The following is a 20,567-nucleotide window of genomic DNA, read 5'->3' on the forward strand; positions in this document are numbered from 1 at the left end:
TTACTGGTGTAAAAAATAAGGCTAGCCTCCCAATTTAGGGGTCCTGGTAGAACACAAAGCACACTCAGGAGCCAGGCTGCAACAAAAATATCTTTACTTCTACATAAAGGGGCACATACATTGTCTGGAAGCAGGCAAACACAGAGCAAAGGTCTGCTTGACTTTATAATCCCTGACGCACGTGACCTGTCCCTCACTCTTGATTGGAGCTCGGGTGCACAGTCTTTTGCAATTGGCTAATTCAAAGGGGGGGATTGGCCTTTGCTGTTTCAAGATGGTGGCCCCGAGGGGAACCGCAAGCCATGTGGCCAACATGGTGGCTGCCAAGTTACACAGTCCAAAATGGTGGCTTGTCTAAACTGTTTTTTGACAGGAAAGATGATTTGCTTATTCTTACATTAGGAATCAAACCTGAGACCTTTCAGTCCGCAGGCTGATGCTCTCAGCACTGAGAAAATTGGCCAGAGCCTCCTGTATTCTTTATATAAAAGTTTATTCAAGGGAATAATCCTAGTTTAATCTTGGAAAGAAGAAACAGATATTTTCAGGATGTATAGACAGAGCCTGACATTCTGAAATGAAATGAGGGAAAGAAGAAACAGATATTTGCAGGCGAGGATAGAGCTGACATTCTGAAATGAAATCAGGCAACTCAAATCTCCAAACTTGAATTGCTAGTGAAGTCCCAAAGAGTAACTCTAAATATTTAAAGACTTGGGTGAATTTGGTTACTTTGTTTAGTGTAAAATTAATTCCTAAATATTATGACTATGTTTAGATTCTCTTTTAACTCATAATTTTAAAAAACTTTACAGATGTATCATGTATTATTACCACTATTAATAACATTCCTAAGAATTTATAGGCAACTCCTTAGGCTCTGAAAACTTGAATTATGCAACTCCCTTATAGGCGAGGGGGTAAAGAGAAGAAATATGAAGATGCTCCCTAGGATGATGAATCTTTCTGATTCAAAGAAAGGGATATAGAAACAAAGGCATTTATAAAGGTTTAACTCTATAATCTAGTGCCATAGGGCTAACAGAACATATACTGGGCTAGAAAAGAATGTAGAGTTAGAACAGAAGTGAATATAATAAATTATCTGACCTGAGGCTAATGGCATGATCAAAGCAGTGAACCAGAAAATTTTCCATGTAACATTTAAAACATTTCATAATGTGAAGGACAAATACTTTTGGGACAAGGGACAAGGACGGAACCTAAAAATTTAGAGCAGAAAGAAAATATGTGTATGCACCTATTGGGAGAGACTATGTAACTTTTAAAACATTCTCAAATAAATTCACAACATATTCAAAGGTTAAGTGACAAAGATGAACAGAAAATCTGAGTGAAAATATGATAAAACTAGAGGCCCAGTGCACAAAATTCATACACAGGGGTGTGTGTCCCTCAGCCCAGCCTGCACCTTCCCAATCTGGGATCCCAGTAGCACTGGGCCTAAACAGGCAGTCAGACATACCTCTCACAATCCAGGACTGCTGGCTCCCAAATAGTCGCCTGCCTGCCTTCCTGATTGCCCCTAATCACTTCTGTCTGCCAGCCTGATCACCCCCTAACCACTCCCCTGCCGGCCTGATTGATGCCTAACTGCTCCCCTGCCAGCCTGTTTGCCCCTAATTGCCCTCCCCTACAGGCCTGGTAACTCCCCCTCCTCCCCGCTCCCCCCCCCCCCTGCCCGCAACTGCCCTCCTCTGCAGGCCTGGGTTCCCCCAATTGCCCTTCTCTGCAGGCCCAGTCGCTCACAACTTCCCTCCTCTGCCGGCCTGGTCAACCCTAACTGCCCCCAACTGCCCTCCTTTACAGGCCTGGTCCCTCCCAACTGCCCTCCCCTGCAGGCCTGGTTGTCCCCAACTGCCCTCCTTTACAGGCCTGGTCTTTCCCAACTGCCCTCCCTTGCTGGCCTGATTACCATCTTGTAGTAGCCATTCTGTGTCCACATGGGGTAACAGTTAATTTGCATATTACTCTTTTATTAGATAGGATAGAGGTCTGGTGCACAGGTGGGGACCAGTTGGTTTGCCCTGAAGGGTGTCCCAGATCAGGGTTAGGGTTTCCTTGGGGCGTGGGGCGGCCTTAGCGAGGGGCCTGTGGTGGTTTGCAGGCTGGCCACAGCCCAAGCTGGAGACCCTGGTATCTGGGATTTATTTATATTCTATAATTAAAACTTTGTAGCCTTGAGCCGAGCCAAGCCTCATACTTGCTCCATGGCCAAAGCCATTTTTGTTGGGGTTTATTTATCTTCTATAATTGAAACTTTGTAGCCTTGAGTGGAGGCCTAGGCAGCCAGGGTGTGCAGAAAGCTTGGCTTCCTCCATTACCAGGAAACCCCAAGCCTCCTGCTCGCTCCGCAGCCCCAGCCATCTTGGTTGGGTAAATTTGCATACTCATTTGCATACTCTGATTGGCTGGTGGGCGTGGTTTGCGGGTGTAGTGGAGGTATGGTCAATTTGCATATTACTCTTTTATTAGATAGAATGATTAGTAAAATAAAACACTCCAATTTTAAATACTACACACATTAGTGTACACAGTTAACTTTAAATAATTGAGATGAATATCAGATTCAATCCATTTTCAACACATGGCCATAGAGGTCTCTTAAAATTTAGATGAAAGAAAAAGTTTCTCCAACAGGACAAAGTATAAAATGAAAAATTTACAAATTACATGTCCTTTAAAAAGGTCTTGAGTTTTCTACTAACACAGATTAATTAAAATAAAGAATATACAACTGCTGTCTAGCCAGAATAAAGCAAAGTCCTAAAGGAACATCTTTACTCTATAAAATTTCCAAATAAAAGCTTGGTCTTAATAAAATCTATATGTATAAAAGTGTGGCTCGGCTTTAGAACCACTTCTTCAAAATAGACTCGCTCAGGCTGATAACCGACTTCAGCGCATGGGCCACAAAGTTGCATTCATACTGTATGTGCACGCCTGCACATGGTATTTTGTGGAAGAGCCACACTCAAGTGGCCAAAGAGCCACATGTGGCTCGTGAGCTGTGGTTTGCCAACCACTGGGCTAGGGCAACCATTTGTTGCTATAATATCTAGAATGATTTGAGGAAAAAGATTGTGTTTTCCTACTTAAAAGTTTATTTTGCCTGATTTTAAAAATGATATGCATTTCCAATGCATATACTAGCTAAGTGATGAGGGATGGAGAAGGGAGATGCCTGGCACCATCCTAATATATAAAAACCCTGGGTCCGTCACATCAGATCTAATGACTAGAATAAAGCAAAGTGCTAAAGGACATCTTTACAGCTCGACCTAACGCCCAGGCTGCGTGGTGCAGTAGGCTCTGTGGGTGGGGACTTGTGCCAGTGGAGACAGAGAAGAGTGAGGCAGGGCCGACACACTCATTCACAAATGCACATATGCACAGACACACACAACACCCACCAGCTTACAGCTTTTCTTCCTTTCTTTCCCTCCCAGCTTGCTCTCAGAGCCTCTCTCAGAATGAGGAAACAAAAGACTGGGACTGAAGAGGCCTAGATGGAAGGGAGGGTTGGCAAAGAGTGGAGTGGCCCTCACAGTCTCCACCCCCTCCCAGGCAGGAAAGAGGAAGAGGGAGACAGGGAGGCCTGGAGGACTGCAGAGAGAGAGAGAGAGAAAAAAAAGAGAGACAGAGACTGGGCAAGATCAGGCTGGCAGGGAAGGATAGTTGGGGGTGAGATCAGGCCATTAAGGGAGGGCAGTGAGGGGCGAGATTAGGCTGGCAGGGAAGGTCAGTTAGGGGTGATCAGGCAGGCAGGCAGGTGAGCAGTTAGGAGCCAACAGTCCCAGATTGTGAGAGGGATGTCCAATTGGAGAGAGTGCAGGTTGGGCTGAGGGAACCCCTACCCCTATGCACGTATTTCGTGCACCAGGCCACTATCTACACTAATAAAAGAAAAACATGCCAATTGACCATACCTCTGCCATGCATACAAGCCATGCCCACCAGCCAATCAGGAGTGAGTATGAAAATTAACCCAACCAACATGGCTGCAGCCACGAAACCAGCAGAAGGCTAGGGTTTTCTTGGCAACGGAGGAAGCCAAACTTCCTGCCACCTCTGGTCAGCCTTTGACCTCTGCTCAAGAATACAAAGTTTCAATTATAGAAGATAAATAAATCCCAACAAAAATGGTGGTGGCCACAGAGCTAGAGAGAGCAGGAGGCTTGGGCTGCCACCAGCGATGGAGGAAGCCAAGCTTCCTGGCTGGCCCTGGCCTCTGCTCAAGGCTACAAAGTTTCAATTATAGAAGATAAATAAATCCCAGATACCAGGGTCTCCACTTGGGTCACTGGGGGGCATGGTCAGTCTGCAAACCACCACAGGCCCCTTGCCCAGGCCACTCCATGCCTCAAAGGAACCCCCACCCTGATCCGGGACACCTCAGGGCAAACCAGCTGGCCCTCACTTGTGCACCAGGCCTCTATCTTATATAATAAAAGAGTAATATGCAAATTGACTGTTACTCCAATACACAAAATGGCTGCCCACATGTGGACACAGAATGGCCACTACAAGATGGTAATCAGCCCAGCAGGGGAGGGCAGTTGGGAGAGACCAGGCCTGTAAAGGAGGGCAGTTGGGGACAATCAAGCCTGCAGGGAATGGCAGTTGGGGGGGAACTCAGGCCTACAGCGGAAGGCAGTTAGGGGTGACCAGGTCTTCAAAGGAGGGCAGTTAAGGGCAAATAGGCTGGCAGGGGAGCAATTAGACATCAATGAGGCTGGCAGGGGAGTGGTTAAGGGGTGATCAGGCTGGCAGGCAGAAGCGGTTAGGGGAAATCAGGAAGGCAGGCAGGTGAGCAGTTGGGAGCCAGCAGTCTTGGATTGTGAGAGGTATGTCCTAACTGCCCGTTTAGACCTGATGCTACTGTGATTGGATCTCAACGGGCAGTCAGACATCCCTCGAAGGGTCCCAGATTGAAGAGGGTGCACGCTGGGCTGAGGGACACGAATTTCGTTCACGGGGTCTCTAGTAATAAGTATAATACTGATAGTAATTATATAATGACAGAAGAGAAAACAAATATATCAGATATAACAATGGGAATGAACTTAACTTGCCTATTTAACGATTTTCAAGCTTGCTTAGAGAGCAAAGTCCTACTCTATTTAGTATATATAGAACATACTTAAAATGCACTGATTTAAAAAGGCTAAAAATAAAGGGATGAATAAATACTTATCACACAAATGGAACAAATAAGACACACACATCACTCAGCATGAGAATTCAAGGGGTAGGGGGGAGGATTAAATAAAGACATAAATGATCTAACAACGTAACTAGTATATACATAAAAGCCTAAGTGACTGTCTGGTAGCTATGAAGTGCAATGACCACCAGGGAGAAGACACTCAATGTAGGAGCTGCTAAGCTGTGGTGACTTGGCAGTTGTGGTTTTTGGGTGCCATACCTGGAACCAGAGAGAATGGAGCCTGATTCCTGGGTGCATCATCCAAGAATTGCCCTCTCACAATGTGGGACCCCATGAGGGATGTCAGAGAGCCTGTTCTGGCCCGATCCCCACAGGCCAGGCCCAGGGATCCCACAGGCCTCTAATCATATATAATAAGAAACACATAAGGTATAAAGTTTTTAGTACATAACACATAAACCATACTTTATACATGTAGATAAAATTAAAATTTTCTAAGGTCATGTTTCTTAACAGTAATGACAACTTTTATTTCACATTCATGGAACTTTCATAGATTTCAATAAAAATTTTCTGTATAGACAATTCCTACTTAAATACAGGATTCATTAAGTATTATTTCTATTATGAAATTGCTTACAAACTGAAACATTTAACAGTCTTACTTATGGAAAGCAGATTATTAAGAGAATATATTTGTTATTGGTTGACTTTACCAAATATTTACCAGTTTTTAAACTATTGGGTCGGCAACTACGTAATTGCGGGTTTCACACATTTATGGCTTCAGTTGAATTTTTAGGTTTGCAGACATAGTACAAATGTAAAACACATTTTGTTATTTGATAGTTGGCTATTCAGCTGTTAATCAGTAAAAAAAGTTTTTTGATCTGTTTTGTAGTTTTCGTTTGGCGTTCGTTGAAAAATGGAAAATCAAAAGGAACATTTTCGTCATATTTTGCTTTTTTATTTCCGCAAAGGGAAAAACGCATCGCAAGCTCATAAAAAGTTATGTGCTGTTTATGGTGACAAAGCCTTAAAAGAACGGCAGTGTCAAAATTGGTTTGCCAAATTTCGTTCTGGTGATTTTTCACTCAAAGATGAAAAAAGCTCTGGTCGTCCAGTTGAAGTTGATGACGCCCTAATCAAAGCAATAATCAATTCGGACTGTCACAGTACAACACATGAGATTGCAGAGAAGCTTCATGTATCACATACATGCATTGAAAATCACTTAAAACAACTTGGCTATGTTCAAAAACTCAATACATGGGTTCCTCACGAACTGAAAGAATCACAGTTAACACAACGCATTAGCAGCTGCGATTTGCTAAAGAAACGTAATGAAAATGATCCATTTTTAAAACGACTGATAACTGGCGATGAAAAATGGGTTGTTTACAACAATATCAAGCGGAAAAGATGGTGGAGCAGGCCAGGTGAACCAACTCAAACAACATCAAAAGCTGATATTCATCAAAAGAAGGTTTTGTTATCAGTTTGGTGGGATTACAAAGGAATTGTCTACTTTGAACTCTTACCACCCAACCGAACGATCAATTCTGATGTCTACATTGAACAACTAACGAAATTAAACAATGCAGTTGAAGAAAAGCGGCCCGAATTGACAAATCGAAAAGGTGTTGTATTCCATCATGACAATGCAAGGCCACACACATCTTTGGTCACTCGGCAAAAATTAATGGAGCTTGGTTGGGATGTTTTGCCACATCCACCATATAGTCCTGACCTTGCACCATCTGATTACTTTTTGTTTCGATCTTTACAAAACTCCTTGAATGGTAAAAATTTCAATAATGATGATGATGTCAAATCGTACCTGATTCAGTTTTTTGCTAATAAAAACCAGAAGTTTTTTGAACGTGGGATTATGATGCTGCCTGAAAGATGGCAAAAGGTCATTGATCAAAATGGGCAATACAGTACAGAATAAAGTTATTTAGTTCCATGAAAAAATTGTCTTTGATTTTCTTTTAAAAATCCGCAATTACTTAGCTGCCGACCCAATATAAATTTTAAGTTCATATACTGGTATTAATTGTGGGTCAGGATATGTTTATGAAATGTTGTAATTCATAAAACCCCAAAATTCACAGGAATAAAGGCATTAATTTGTATACATTTTCAACTAAATGTATGTTTTATAGAACAATTTTTTACTTGAGTAAAGCTAAACTGATATGATTGCAAATAAATATAACTACAAAAGGAAAGGCTAAAATATGCTTTCCCTTTTATATTACAACTAGAGGCCTGGTGCACAGATTCATGCACATTGAAAGGAAATTAACTAGGTGGCTGGTGGGTGGGACTTGGGCGAGACGGGTTGGACAAATTCTGAAGCCAACTTCCCATGGTTTCACCCTGGATGGCTGCACTTAGGGTGGTGCTGGGGCTTGAAGGGCATATGTGGAATGAGCCGGGTTCCTCCAGTGGGTGGAGTCCCTCAGCCTGGCCTGCCGGGATTGGGTCAAACCCAGCAGTCCAACAGCCCCTGAGGCGTCCTGGAGTGTGAGAGGGTACTCTGCAAAAGTGCTGTGGCTCGGCAACTCCTGTGTTGAGCATCTGCCCTGTGATGGTCATTGTGTGTCATAGCATATGCCCTGTGATGGTCATTGTGTGTCATACCAGTCAGTTGGCCGGTCACTTAGGCATATATACATATATATAAAACAAAACAAGACTCTCTCTCTCTCTCTCTCTCTCTCTCTCTCTCTATATATATATATATATATATAAAATTATATTTGGTTTTCTTTCTTTCTTGTCTCCCCTCATCTCCCCAGACTGACAGTATGATATATATGTATGCACTGTCCTATTATCAAGTAAGGAAAAAGTAAGACAACCTCTCATTCATGCAGGACAAATAGCTATGCCAAAAGCACAAATTACATATAATTACAGGGTACTATTTTGTCATCTTTCTTTTTATAATCTAGCCATCTACACACTTTGATTTTTGACTTCCATTTGGTTTTATTAACATCAAAGCTTTGTCATCACTTATCTGTTTTGAAGGCAGTTTGACTTGGGGCAATAACATAAAAAAAAAAGATTTTGCATTCTTGCTTTACTGTTGCAAGAGTTTTAGTCTTCATTAGGTTTACAACATTTCCTGGTTATTAAACTTATGTATATAACTGTAAAGTTTACTGTCCTTGGCATACCAGTTTTAAATGTACTGTCATGAAACCCAATGCACTGCACACAAATACACCCTGATCCAAGTATACTCCCACACAGTTTAGTTTAACCTCTGTTAAACTCTGTCTTACTAGTATAATTTTCCCCCTTCCAAAAAAATAATCACCACAACTTGAAATAAAAGCAATGCCAATTTTACTACATGAATTCCTTTTTTGAAAATACATTTTTATTGACTTCAGAGAGGAAGGGAGAGGGAGAGATAGAAACATCAATGATGAGAGAGAATCATTGACCAGCTGCTTCCTGCACACCACCACTGGGGATTGAGTCCACAACCCAGGCACATGTCTTGGCTGGGAATTGAGCCATGATCCTCCTGGTTCATAGGTTGATGCTCAACCACTGAGCCATGCTGGCTAGGCTGTTGAATTGTTTAGAGCTCTTACAGCAAATTGAAATAGCTACAACTTATTAATTACATTATGAGTTTTTAGAATATTCATCTATATGTGATAGAAAAAAGAGACCTACATCAAATGAAACTTATGAAATCACTCCTAAATTAGTATATTTCTTTTTCATTGTTTAAACATTATGATCCACCTTCCTTGCTTTTATTTATTTAAAATTTGTGACAATATTTCCCCCCCCCCCTTTTATAATCATTACCCAAAGACATGTTTATTGACTTTAGAGAGGGGAAGAGAGGACCCAGAGAGAAAAACATCAATGTGAGAAACATTGATCGCTGCCTTTCTGTACGTGCACCAACTGGGGATTGAATCTGCAACCTAGGTTTTTGTCCTTACTGCGAATGGAAATGACAATCTTTCGGTGTCCATGACAATGATCAAATCTACTGAGACACTCTGGCCAGTGCATGACCAATTGTTTTAGTCAGGTTGTACTCATAAAATATAAAATGAATTCAAATATAAATTTAAGTAATATCAAAGAAACAAGACAGGGATGCCCACTTTCACTACTCCTGTTTGACATAGTACTGGAAGTGCTAGCCATAGAGATCAGACAAGAAGAAATAAAAGGTATCCAAATTGGACAAGACGAAGTAAAATTGAGGGGAGAATCCAAGATGGCTGCCCAGGTAAACACCTAGCCGCAGCCGCACACAACAATTTCAATAAAATACAACTAAAATATAAAATGGACATTACCCAGAACTACAGGAAAGTCGACTGACTGGAAATTCTACAACGAGAAGCAAGGAGAAAACCAGAAGGAATCGTGGAGGAGCTATAAAAGCCTAAGGTATGGAGACATGCGGTGTGCGGAGAGGACAGAGACGGAGAGGAGGGCGGCTGAATGCCTGGCTGGTGTTCCCTAGCGGGAAGGAGATAAAAGCTCTGACTGTGTTGGGCCCCAGTTCCGACTGCTGTGAACCCCAGTTCTAGGCCAGACCCCGGGGACCCAGGCTCAAACAGAGGGAGCTGGGCTGTAAGGCGGAACCCCGGGGGAGCGGCGAAAGGAGGTCCCAGAGGCGCGCACATTGAGCGCAGAGAAGGGACGGTTGGCTGTGCCGCGGAATTGCCCTGGCGGGAAGGAGACAGGGGCTCCAGACTGCTCTGAACGCCACCTCCAATCCCACTTCCAACTGAACTGAACCCCAGTTCCGGGCTCACTGGGGGAGAGCCTAGACTGTTTGCTAGCAGGCGAAAATCAAGGGCACCTTTCTCTCAGAGGCGCTTGCAACGAGTACTGAAGGAACCTGAGACCCAGGAGCCGCATAGGGCGGGACTGACAGAAGCCAAGGCTGTAGGCTCCACCCTGAAACTCTGCCCCATCTGTAGCTGCGAAATGGGACAACGAAATAGATCACAAATGAAAGAAATGGAGGACAAAAAGCGACTGGATATAGAGTTCAAATCCACGCTTATAAGGTTTTTCAAAAATTTCCTAGAAAAGATCGATAAGACCTATGAGGATATTAAAAGGGATCAACTAGAATTAATAAGGAATCAACAAGAAATGATAAGGGATCAACAAAAAATAAAGAATACATTGTCTGAAATAAAAAATGTTATACAGAGTCCTAAAAACAGAAGGGAAGATCGCAAGAATCAAGCCAAAGATTTGGAACATAAAGAACCAGAAGACACTCCTCCAAAGAAGCTAGAAGACAAGAGAATTCAGAAAATTGAAGATAATGTAAGAAACCTTTGGGACAACTTCAAGTGAACCAACATCAGAATTATGGGGGTTCCAGAAGATGAGAGAGAGCAAGATATCGAAAACATACTGAAAGAAATAGTGATAGAAAACTTCCCCCACCTGGTGAAAGAATTAGACTTACAAGTCCAGGAAGCGTACAGAACTCCAAACAAAAGGAATCCAAAGAGGACCACACCAAGACAAATCATAATTAAAATTCCAAGAGCAAAAGACAAAGAGATAATATTAAAAGCAACAAGAGCAAAGCAGGTAGTTACCTATAAAGGAGCACCTATACAATTATAAGCTGATTTCTCAACAGAAACCATGCAGGCCAGACAGGAATGGCAAGAAATATTCAAGGTGATGAACAGTAAGAACCTACAGCCAAAGATAATCTATCCAGCAAAGCTATCATTCAGAATCGAAGGTCAGATATAGAGTTTCACTAATTAAAAAAAAAAAAGCTAAAGGAGTTCATCACCACCAAACCAGAATTATATGAATTGCTGAAGGAGGTTCTTTCAGAAGAGAAAGTAAATAAAGATAAAAACTATGAACAACAAATACATAACTGTCAACATGTGAATCTAAAAACCAAGGAAATTGAAAAAAAATCTGATGAACAATATTAACTGTTGAATATAACAGAATCAGAGGTATGGAAGGGGAGTGAACTGACAATTCTTGGGGAAAAGAGGAGAGAGGGATGTGGGAAGAGACTGAACATAAACTGTGCACCTATGGATGAGGACAATGGTGAGTGGGGAAAGGGCAGAGGGTGGGGTGGGAACCTGGTGGAGGAGAGCAATGGTGGGGTGGGGGGGAAGGAATATTTGTAATAATATGAACAATAAACATTTATTTAAAAGAAAAGTAAAAAATTATCATTGTTTGCAAATGACATGATATTGTGTATATAGAAAACCCTTCAGACTCCATAAAAAAAAAAACAAAACTAATAGATTTAGTAAATGAATTTGGCAATGTAGCAGGATAAAAAATTAACATCTGGAAAGCTATGGCATTTTTATACACCAATAATGAGCTCACAGAAAGAAACTAAAAAACAATCCCATTTATCATTGCTACAAAAAAATTAAGATACACAGAAATAAATTTAACTAAGGAGGTAAAAGATCTGTACTCAGAAAACTACAGGATGTTGAAAAAAGAGATAGAAGTGGAAGAATATACCATGTTCATGGATTGGTAAAATCAACATCATTAAAATGTCCATACTACCCAAAGCAATGTATAGATTCAATGCACTCCCCATTAAAATACCAATGGCAGCCGAAACCGGTTTGGCTCAGTGGATAGAGCATCGGTCTGTGGACTGAACGGTCCCAGGTTGGATTCCGGGCAAGGGCATGTACCTTGGTTGCGGGCACATCCCCAAGGGGATGATTCTCTCTCATCGATGTTTCTAGCTCTCTATCCCTCTCTTCCTCTCTGTAAAAAATCAATAAAATATATTAATAAAATACCAATGGCATATTTCACCCACCTAAAACAAACTCTCCTAAAATACATATGGAATAAAAAAAGACCCCAAATGCCCTCAGCAATCAAAGAACAATGTTGGAGGGATCACAATACCAGATATCAAGCTATATTACAAAGCTATTGTTTTCAAAACTGCCTGGTATTGGCACAAGAACAGACATATAGACCAATGAAACAGATCAGAGAACCCAGAAATCTACCCAAGCCATTATGCTCAATTAATATTTGACAAAGGAGGCAGGAGCACAAAATGAAGTTAAGAGAGTCTCTTCAATAAATGGTGTTGAGAAAATTGAACAGATACTAGCAAAAAAATGAAACGAGATCACAAACTTACACCATATATAAAAAAAAACCCCAATCCTCAAAATGGATAAAATATTTAAACATATGACAGGAAACCATAAAAATCTTGGTGGAATCCATAGGCAGCAAAGTATCAGACTATCTCATAGCAATATCTTTACTGATACATATCCTAGGTCAGAGGAAACTTAGGAGAAAATAAACAAATGGGACTACATCAAAATAAAAAGCATATGCACAGGAAAATAAACAAATAAAACCATAAGAGAGCACACTGCAGGGGAGAATATATTTGCCAAATGTTATCTCCGATAAGGATTTAATCTCTAAAATTTATAGGTAACTCATACATCTTAACAAAAGAAGATAAACAATTCAATCAAAAAATGGGCAAAGGATTTAAGTAGACACTTTTTGAAAGTAGACATATAAAAGGCCAACAGACATGAAAACATGCTCAAAGTCACTAATTATCTGAGAGGTGCAAATAAAAATGAGGTACCATCTTACATCTGTCAGAATGGCTATCATTAGCAAATCAACCAATGACAAGTGCTTGGGAAGATGTGGAAAAAAAGGAAACGTTGTGCACTGCCAGTGGGAATGCAGACTGGTGCAGCCACTGTGGAAAACACTATGGCATTTCCTTAAAAAAAAAAAAAAATTAAAAATGCAACTCCCTTTGATCCAGTAATCCCACTTCTAGAATATATCCCAAGAAATCATAAACACCAATCAGAAAGAATATATGTACCCCTATGTTCACAGTAGTGCAATTTACAATAGCTAAGATTTGGATACAGCTTAAGTGTCCATCAGCAGATGAGTGGATTAAAAAACTATGGAACCTCTCTCTACACAATTGAATACTATGCTGCTATAAAAAAAGAAAGAACTCTTACCATTTGAAGAACATTATGCTAAGTTAAATAATCCAGTCCAAGAAAGATAAATACCTCATGATCTCGCTAATTAGTTGAATGTAATGAACAATATAAACTGATGAGTAAAAATAGTTTTGTGCACTGGGCTTCTAGTCTTTTTTTTTTTTTTTTTTTTTTTAATATATCTTATTGATTTTTTACAGAGAGGGAGAGGGAGAGAGTTAGAAACATCAATGAGAGGGAATAATCAATCAGCTGCCTCTTGCACACCTCCCAAGGTATATGCCTGATCAGAATTGAACCTGGGACCTTTCAGTTCGCAGGCCGACGCTCTATCCACTGAGCCAAACTGGTTTCTAGAAGTCTTAAAATAAAAACCAAAACCTGTCTTTGGTCTCTTATCTCCTGTTCACTGCCTTTTACATCCTTTATAGTAACACTTCTAAAAAAAAGTATCTCTATTCATTTATTTGCTTCCTTACTTCAGTCTTTCACCACATCCCAATTAAATTTCACCAACAACTTCCCTATTGCCACACCCAAAATTCCATTTTCTATTCTCCTCTTTTCATCCAGACTTAAGTGGGTACTCCCTCCTTCTTGAAGGGTTTTCTTGTGACTATGCTGCCATGGTAAGCACACTTATCTAATACTTTTTTGGGGGTTATGAAAATGTCCTACTTTGAGATTATAAAAACTGCCATATGAAACTTTTTGTTATACTTATTAAAATGATGCTATAGTATTTTCTTTATGAAACAGAAGAAAATAGTTTTATTCTCAGAATTAGTTATGCTTCTGAGCAATTGACTATAGTCATGTGTCGCTTAATAACAGGGATAAGTTCTGTGATTTTGTGGTTGGGCGAACATCAGAGGAACTTACACAAACCTAGATGGTACACTTCACTATATCATCTGTATGGTATATCATACTTCAGTCTGTTGTTCACAGAAACATCGTTACACAGCATAATTGTATTATGAAGCAAATAATAGGCCTGTTCTCTTTGAACTTGTTGCTAAGTTTAAAATCAATCATAATACAGAATCTCACAGCTTACATTTTAATCTTTTTAAAATCTTCATCTTGTATTTTTTATTTTCCTCTCCATTTAAAAAGTATAAATTGCAGTAGCATTTTTCTAAGCCACTTAGAATCCTTTCAGTATTAAGGTCAGCATAAATAAACACATTAAATATAGTTTAAGAAAAACCCCCACAGCATTAAAGTCAGTGGGGGAGGATGTCTACTTTTGCTTCCCTAGCTGCTTTCCAAGGTACCATCTTCCCTCTATCCCTTTGACATTTCAGAGATTATCATTGACCATGTACTAGGCATGTTACCTGTCATTTTGTCACTATGCTGAAAGGTCTTCTCTGAGATTGAGCAATCAATCAATCAATCAATCAATCATTGTCTGCAGCCCTTTTCTTTCTCCTCCTCCTTTGCCCGGGGTGAGAAGAATGGGCACAGCTTTTGGAACATTGGTTACATACAGGGAAATCTAGTATCCACACAAACATGACAGTCATGAATTGAAACGTTTTGAATAAAACAAGAATCAATGAGTCCAAATAGATATAAATGAATGGATGAACAGTGGAAAAGAGAAAGCTCCCCAAAGCCTCAAAGTACCACCTTCCAAAATATTTATTAACGAGAGGCCCCGCGCAGGAATTTGTGCATGGGTGGAGTCCCTTGGCCTGGCTGGCAATCAGGGCCAATGGGGGGGGGGGGGGGGGGCGGCCTGCCAGGGATTTGGGGGGAGAGGGACTGGGAGAGGTTGGCTGGCTGGCCTGGCCCTCTAATCCCCATCGGGGCTGGAGGGAGGGAGGAACTTCGGAAGGTTGGCCCCAGCAGCAAGCTAACCAACTGCCAATTCCAAGAAGAATCGGGCTCCCTCCTCCCTCCTGTCTGAGTAGGGGCGCGGGTGAACCAGGTTCAGGGCTGTCAGGGCCCCAGCAGCAAGGTCTGGGTCAGTACGCATCATAGCTACTGGCTGGTTGTTCAGTCACTTAGGCTTTTGTATGTATAGATGAGTATAAAATATACATTAACTTTACAGTTAAGAAACCTGGCAGATACCTAATCTTACTAAATAATGAAAGTTAACATCATCAGTAGAAATCTGTATCACATGCCTTCTAACATCACACACCGAAAAGAACACAGCATGGTTTAGTATTATTCATAGCACAAAAGCCTAAATCATGAGGTATCAACCAAATCTAAATTAAGAAACATTCTGCAAAGTAATAACCCACTACTCACAGATCAGTGAAAATGCTTTAGAACTGCAAACATGCATATAAACACGGATGGATTGAAGCTTGGAGGAAAGGCACACTAATTATAAACTGAATTTAGCCACTTTAAACACAACTTTGGCTTGACACTCCATCCTTCTGTTTGTGATATAGTAATATATGTAATTCTTTATGCATTAAATAACCATCTGGTGGCAGGTTTAAAAAATATAGATGATCTACTTTCAAAGAAGTGATACTGATAGCTGTAACAACTATTATGGAAAATACCGGAGATTTCTATTTAATGCAAAGTTGGTAATTGAAGAAAATGTTAAATATAGGTCAATGAAAACAAAAATGTAATCTTTTAAAATCTAAATTCACAGACTCCCTGGGTTCTATGCCTGGGCCCATGAAGGGTAAGTACCCGTAAACTAGTTCCCTTCTGTCCTCAGATAAACATTTTTGTCATACGGCTTAAGGAGTACTTCATGATCTGACTGCCTGCCACCACTTAAGCCATCTTGAACCCTATATTTTGCAGTTTATGTTCTCCAGAGTGAAATCCTTATCTTTAGGCTTTGGCAATGCTAATGCCTGCAATATTCTTCCCACACTTTTTGTCTGGCAGATTCCTAATCATCTACAGGTGTCAGTTCACATTGCTTTAAGAAACCAAGACTGTGCTGAATGCACTTCCAATGTGTTCCCATTGCCTCACTTACTACCCTATCACAGCAAACTGCGAAAATCGCTTTCCCCATAAACTGGAAGCCTCAAATCCCCATTCTTTGCATGCTGCCTTAGCACACAGTAGGTACTTCAATAATTGTGGAAGAAAAGAAAAAAAATAAAATTCCAATTTATTTATTTGTCTTCTGAAGTCTCACAGTCTTCTGAAGCACTATACAGTTGATCATAGGGGTGATGAGGGCCTGGGGTGTGGATGGGGGTGTTGGCTGGAAGGGAGAGATGGGGGAAAAAGGGGACAGATGTAATACTTTCAACAATAAAGATTTTAAAAAAAGAATATAACGAACATTCAAAAAACTGCACATTTTAAAGTTAAAAAGAAGTCCACACAAAAATACCTAGGATAAAAACCCCATTCTTTGCATGCTGCCTTAGCACACAGTAGGTACTTCAATAATTGTGGAAGAAAAGGAAAAAAATAAAATTCCAATTTATTTGTTTTATGACTTTGAATTCTACCGTTAATTACTGATTGACCCTCATGAACGCAAGCTGTTGGTCACAATGGGAAAAAGAAAAGTGTAGAATTTGATAAATATAAAACTACAATTTTTATTGGCAAAATCACTTAGTGTGATGATTGAAAATGAGGGACATTATCACTATTATAAATTCTTATCAGGAAGATTTTATCACCTTGCAATACTAAGCAAAATAACTATGCTAGCACTATAAAAATAACTATACTAGACTATATAAAATAAAATAATATCAAGAGATGGTACATATCTATGTCAGTAATTCTCAACTATGCACATGCTGGTGGTAGCTATGGTGGAGGGACTGCAAGTCCCTCTTCAGAAAGTATTACCAGAATTGATGAGATGGAGGGAGAGTTTTCAAAGTACAGGCCTTCAATCCCTGTTGTATTCAACCACTGCTGTGAGAGGAATGTGTAGTCATCTTCACTGGTGGTAAAGGATGTGTCCATAGACTTTGTAAAAAAAACTGATAATAAAATGTTTTCTGTATTCCTTTAACTAGGCTGAAGGAGGGGACGGGAGGGAGCTGGGGAGAATCCAAACTACCACACTGGTGTAGTTTTTAGTGTCATGTCAGGAATTTAAAACACAAAAAAGCAATGAGACAGATGAACTGAAATCTCTCAAAAATTGCTTGTTCTGGTGACAGGGGTGAATCCACTTTGGCTGGAAAGTGTGTCTGAGCAGTAACAGGTCTGAGTGTGACTAGAGGGCTCTGAATGACAAAATTTAAAAATGTGGATTTTATCCTAGGTAGATCAAGACACTAAGGGTTTCCATTGGGAAGGTTAACCAAAGCATCTTAAAATGAATTAAGGGGTCGAGAATACACAAGTAGAGAAACCAATGATGAATAAACTGCTTGACACAGATTAACAAAAATGCCACAAAACACTAAAAGATAGATCCTGCTACCTGCGATCAGAAATGGTATAAGGCCAAAACCGGTTTGGCTCAGTGGACAGAGCGTCGGGTTCTGAAAGGTCCCGGGTTCCATTCTGATCAAGGACATTGTACCTTGGTTGCGGGCACATCCCCAGTAGGGGGTGTGCAAGAGGCAGCTGATCAATGTTTCTCTCTCATCGATGTTTCTAACTCTCTATCCCTCTCTCTTCCTCTCTGTAAAAAGTCAATAAAATATATTAAAAAAAGAAAAAAAGAAATAGTGTAAGGATGCAGGACAGTTAGTTATTGCATGTTTTCTCTACGTGACATTTTCATTTATTAAGGAAATGATGTTATTTGTCAATAATTTTAACTCACACAGCCTGCTTTCCTTTTTTTTTGTTGTATCAGGCTGTTCTTGGTGTTTTTTTGTGAGAAAAGCTAATGTAAATCTAACAAACGAACAGAAAAAGAATACTTTTAATTTTCAAAAAAAAATCCGCATAGGGGTGATGAGGGCCTGGGGTGTGGATGGGGGTGTTGGCTGGAAGGGAGAGATGGGGGAAAAAGGGGACAGATGTAATACTTTCAACAATAAAGATTTAAAAAAAAGACTATAACGAACATTCAAAAAACTGCACATTTTAAAGTTAAAAAGAAGTCCACACAAAAATATAATGCCCATAAAATATTTAAAAAGGAGTTTTTCAAATGTTTTATGTAGGCATTTTATATCACACTAGAGGCTTGGTGCACGAAATTCATGCACGGGGGCGGGAGATTGGAGGGTTGTCCCTCAACCCTGCCTGTGCCCTCTCACAGTCCAGGACCACTCACTCCTTACCACCAGCTTCTGGCTGAGCAGTGCTCCCCCTGTGGGAGAGCACTGACCACCAGGGGGCAGTTCCTGTATTGAACGTCTGTCTTACCCCTGGTGGTCAGTGTGTGTCATAGCGACCTGCCCTTTTGCTGTTCAGTCGATTTGCATATTAGGGTTTTATTATACAGGACTAAGGGAATTTGAAGTTTACTTTAACACATGGAGGTTTTTAGAAGAAACTTCTTTTACTTACTGCTCACAGTCTTCTGAAGCACTATACAGTTGATCATAAAATCTGGAAATTACCAGCCAGTAAGTTCTTATGGTTAACGTTTTTACGATTAAATGAAAATCATCTATTAGGATAACTTCATCAAATAAGCAGTCGTACAAGCTTAGGTACACCGGGATAGGGTAACTGGACAAAACGACCTGTGGATCTGTGAACCACTTCTCTCACCAGGGAGGGAGGGGGAAGAGGCAGAGACAGATTCAGTGCTGCATTAAGACACGCCCTTCGTCATCACCACCAATTTTGTGTCATCGACGTTTGTCCGAGGAGTTGGGCACGGCGGGGCTCTTACTCAACCACATGGGGTCTTCCGCCGCCCTGCCCGAACCTTACCCACACCCCCGGTCCCAGGCCGGGCGTCGGAGGAGCTCAGGCGGCCGGCGCAAAGGGCCCTTCCCTACCTGCGCTGGGACAGAGGGGCGGCCCTGTGGCGCGGCCACATGGACGAGGCCGTGGTACCATGCCACTCCCGCTCCTGCCAGCGCGACGCCGGCCAGGGACGCCGCCAGGGGCCTGGCAGCCGCTCCGCGCCGCAGCCTTTCGCCCCAGGCCACCAGGCGAGCGCTCCGCGCAGCCGCTGCCGCCATGTTTGCGGAAGTCTCCGCGTCCCTTCGGGAGAGAACTTTGGCCCCGTTGGCCTCGCGAGATCTGCAGCCTCTGCTCCGCCTTCAGCGCCTGCGCCGCGGGCTCGCTGCGTAAGGTTTGGGGCGGCGAAAGGAATACCTTCTGCCGCCGGCGCCGGCCGGGTGGAACGGGGAAACACCGAGCAGCCAGAAAGGCCCCCAATCCGAGGCCAGAGGGAGCCCCGTGGTGGAGGAAGTGCCCTCTGTCCGTAAGCAATCACTAGTAGGTCAATGAGGGATGAGTTGTTGGCTCCGCCCTGTACAGGAAGCGGCACAATAAACGGATGGTAATTGAGAGCAACCCTGCAGTTTGCCTCATAGGAACGCGTCCTAACTGGACCTTGTCTGAAGGGGCTGGGACTCGGAGCCCGATACGCTGCAGATTCCTGAGAGCTGCATTGGCTCTTCATGCCACACGACTACCCGCATCGATTTGCCGACCAGGGCCCTAAACTATGCCTCTGCAGTGGAACTTTCCAATGTTGGCTTCGATTATTAGTTTTATTATTGCCATTATTATGAAGGGGTTTTCGGGGGATTCTTCCAAAGCCTTTCACTCTCCTACTTAAGAATTTCTGAAATCCTTTAAAGCAACGGTTTCTTGAAGCTATCCTGTTATTCAGGAGTCTGCAGATACTTTCTCACATGTTGTTTCAAATACCATGAATTAGCTGACCTGCCTCTAGTAAGCAGCCTTGGTATAAAGAATTGTTTCTACTTGGCTTACTTAAGCAGTTAAGTAATCTTGCTTAAATTTGATTTTTAAATTGTAAAATATAAATAACATACGATTTACCATCTTAGCCAATTTTATGTCTACAGTTCTGTGGCATTAAGTACATTCACACGGGTGTCCAACCATCACACCATCCATATCCAGAACTTTTTACATCTTGCAAAACTGGCAAAGTTAAAAAAATTAAGTGTCCTTGCTGTCTGTTCTGTTCATCTCTCCTACCGTCATATTCTTAAAAATTATTTTTATATTTTACTTATATAATTTTTAATTAAATATTAATTTTATAATATTCAACATTAGTTTGCATTAGTTGCATGTGTACAGCATAGACAATTGTATACGTTACAAAGTATGTGATATTTCAAGTACTCACCTGGCACCTTAAATAGTTATTACAATATTAGAGTCCTGGTACACGAAATTTGTGCACCCATGGTCCCTCAGCCCCGCCTGCACCCCCTCCAATCTGGGACTCCTCAGGGGGATGTCGG

General features: G+C 41.3%; 1 protein-coding gene across 6 annotated transcripts in view; it reads right to left on the reverse strand.

Moving 5' to 3' along the window:
• MICU2 (mitochondrial calcium uptake 2) overlaps nucleotides 1-19,339 on the reverse strand; it is a 132,551-nt gene extending 113,212 nt beyond the window's left edge. For 2 of the 6 annotated variants that reach the window (XM_036457564.2, XM_036457562.2), the window contains exon 1: nucleotides 19,116-19,337. In XM_036457564.2, coding sequence (XP_036313457.1) covers nucleotides 19,116-19,301 — 186 coding nt within the window. In that variant the 5' untranslated portion in view covers nucleotides 19,302-19,337. Of the gene's footprint in view, nucleotides 1-19,115 lie in introns of all 6 variants that reach the window. The other 4 variants (XM_036457565.2, XM_036457561.2, XM_045588532.1 and 1 more) reach the window with 3 other exon arrangements.
• Between the last annotated feature and the right edge of the window lie 1,228 nt (nucleotides 19,340-20,567).

The sequence above is a fragment of the Pipistrellus kuhlii genome, unplaced genomic scaffold, assembly GCF_014108245.1.
Source record: "Pipistrellus kuhlii isolate mPipKuh1 unplaced genomic scaffold, mPipKuh1.p scaffold_m20_p_3, whole genome shotgun sequence".
Taxonomy (NCBI): domain Eukaryota; kingdom Metazoa; phylum Chordata; class Mammalia; order Chiroptera; family Vespertilionidae; genus Pipistrellus; species Pipistrellus kuhlii.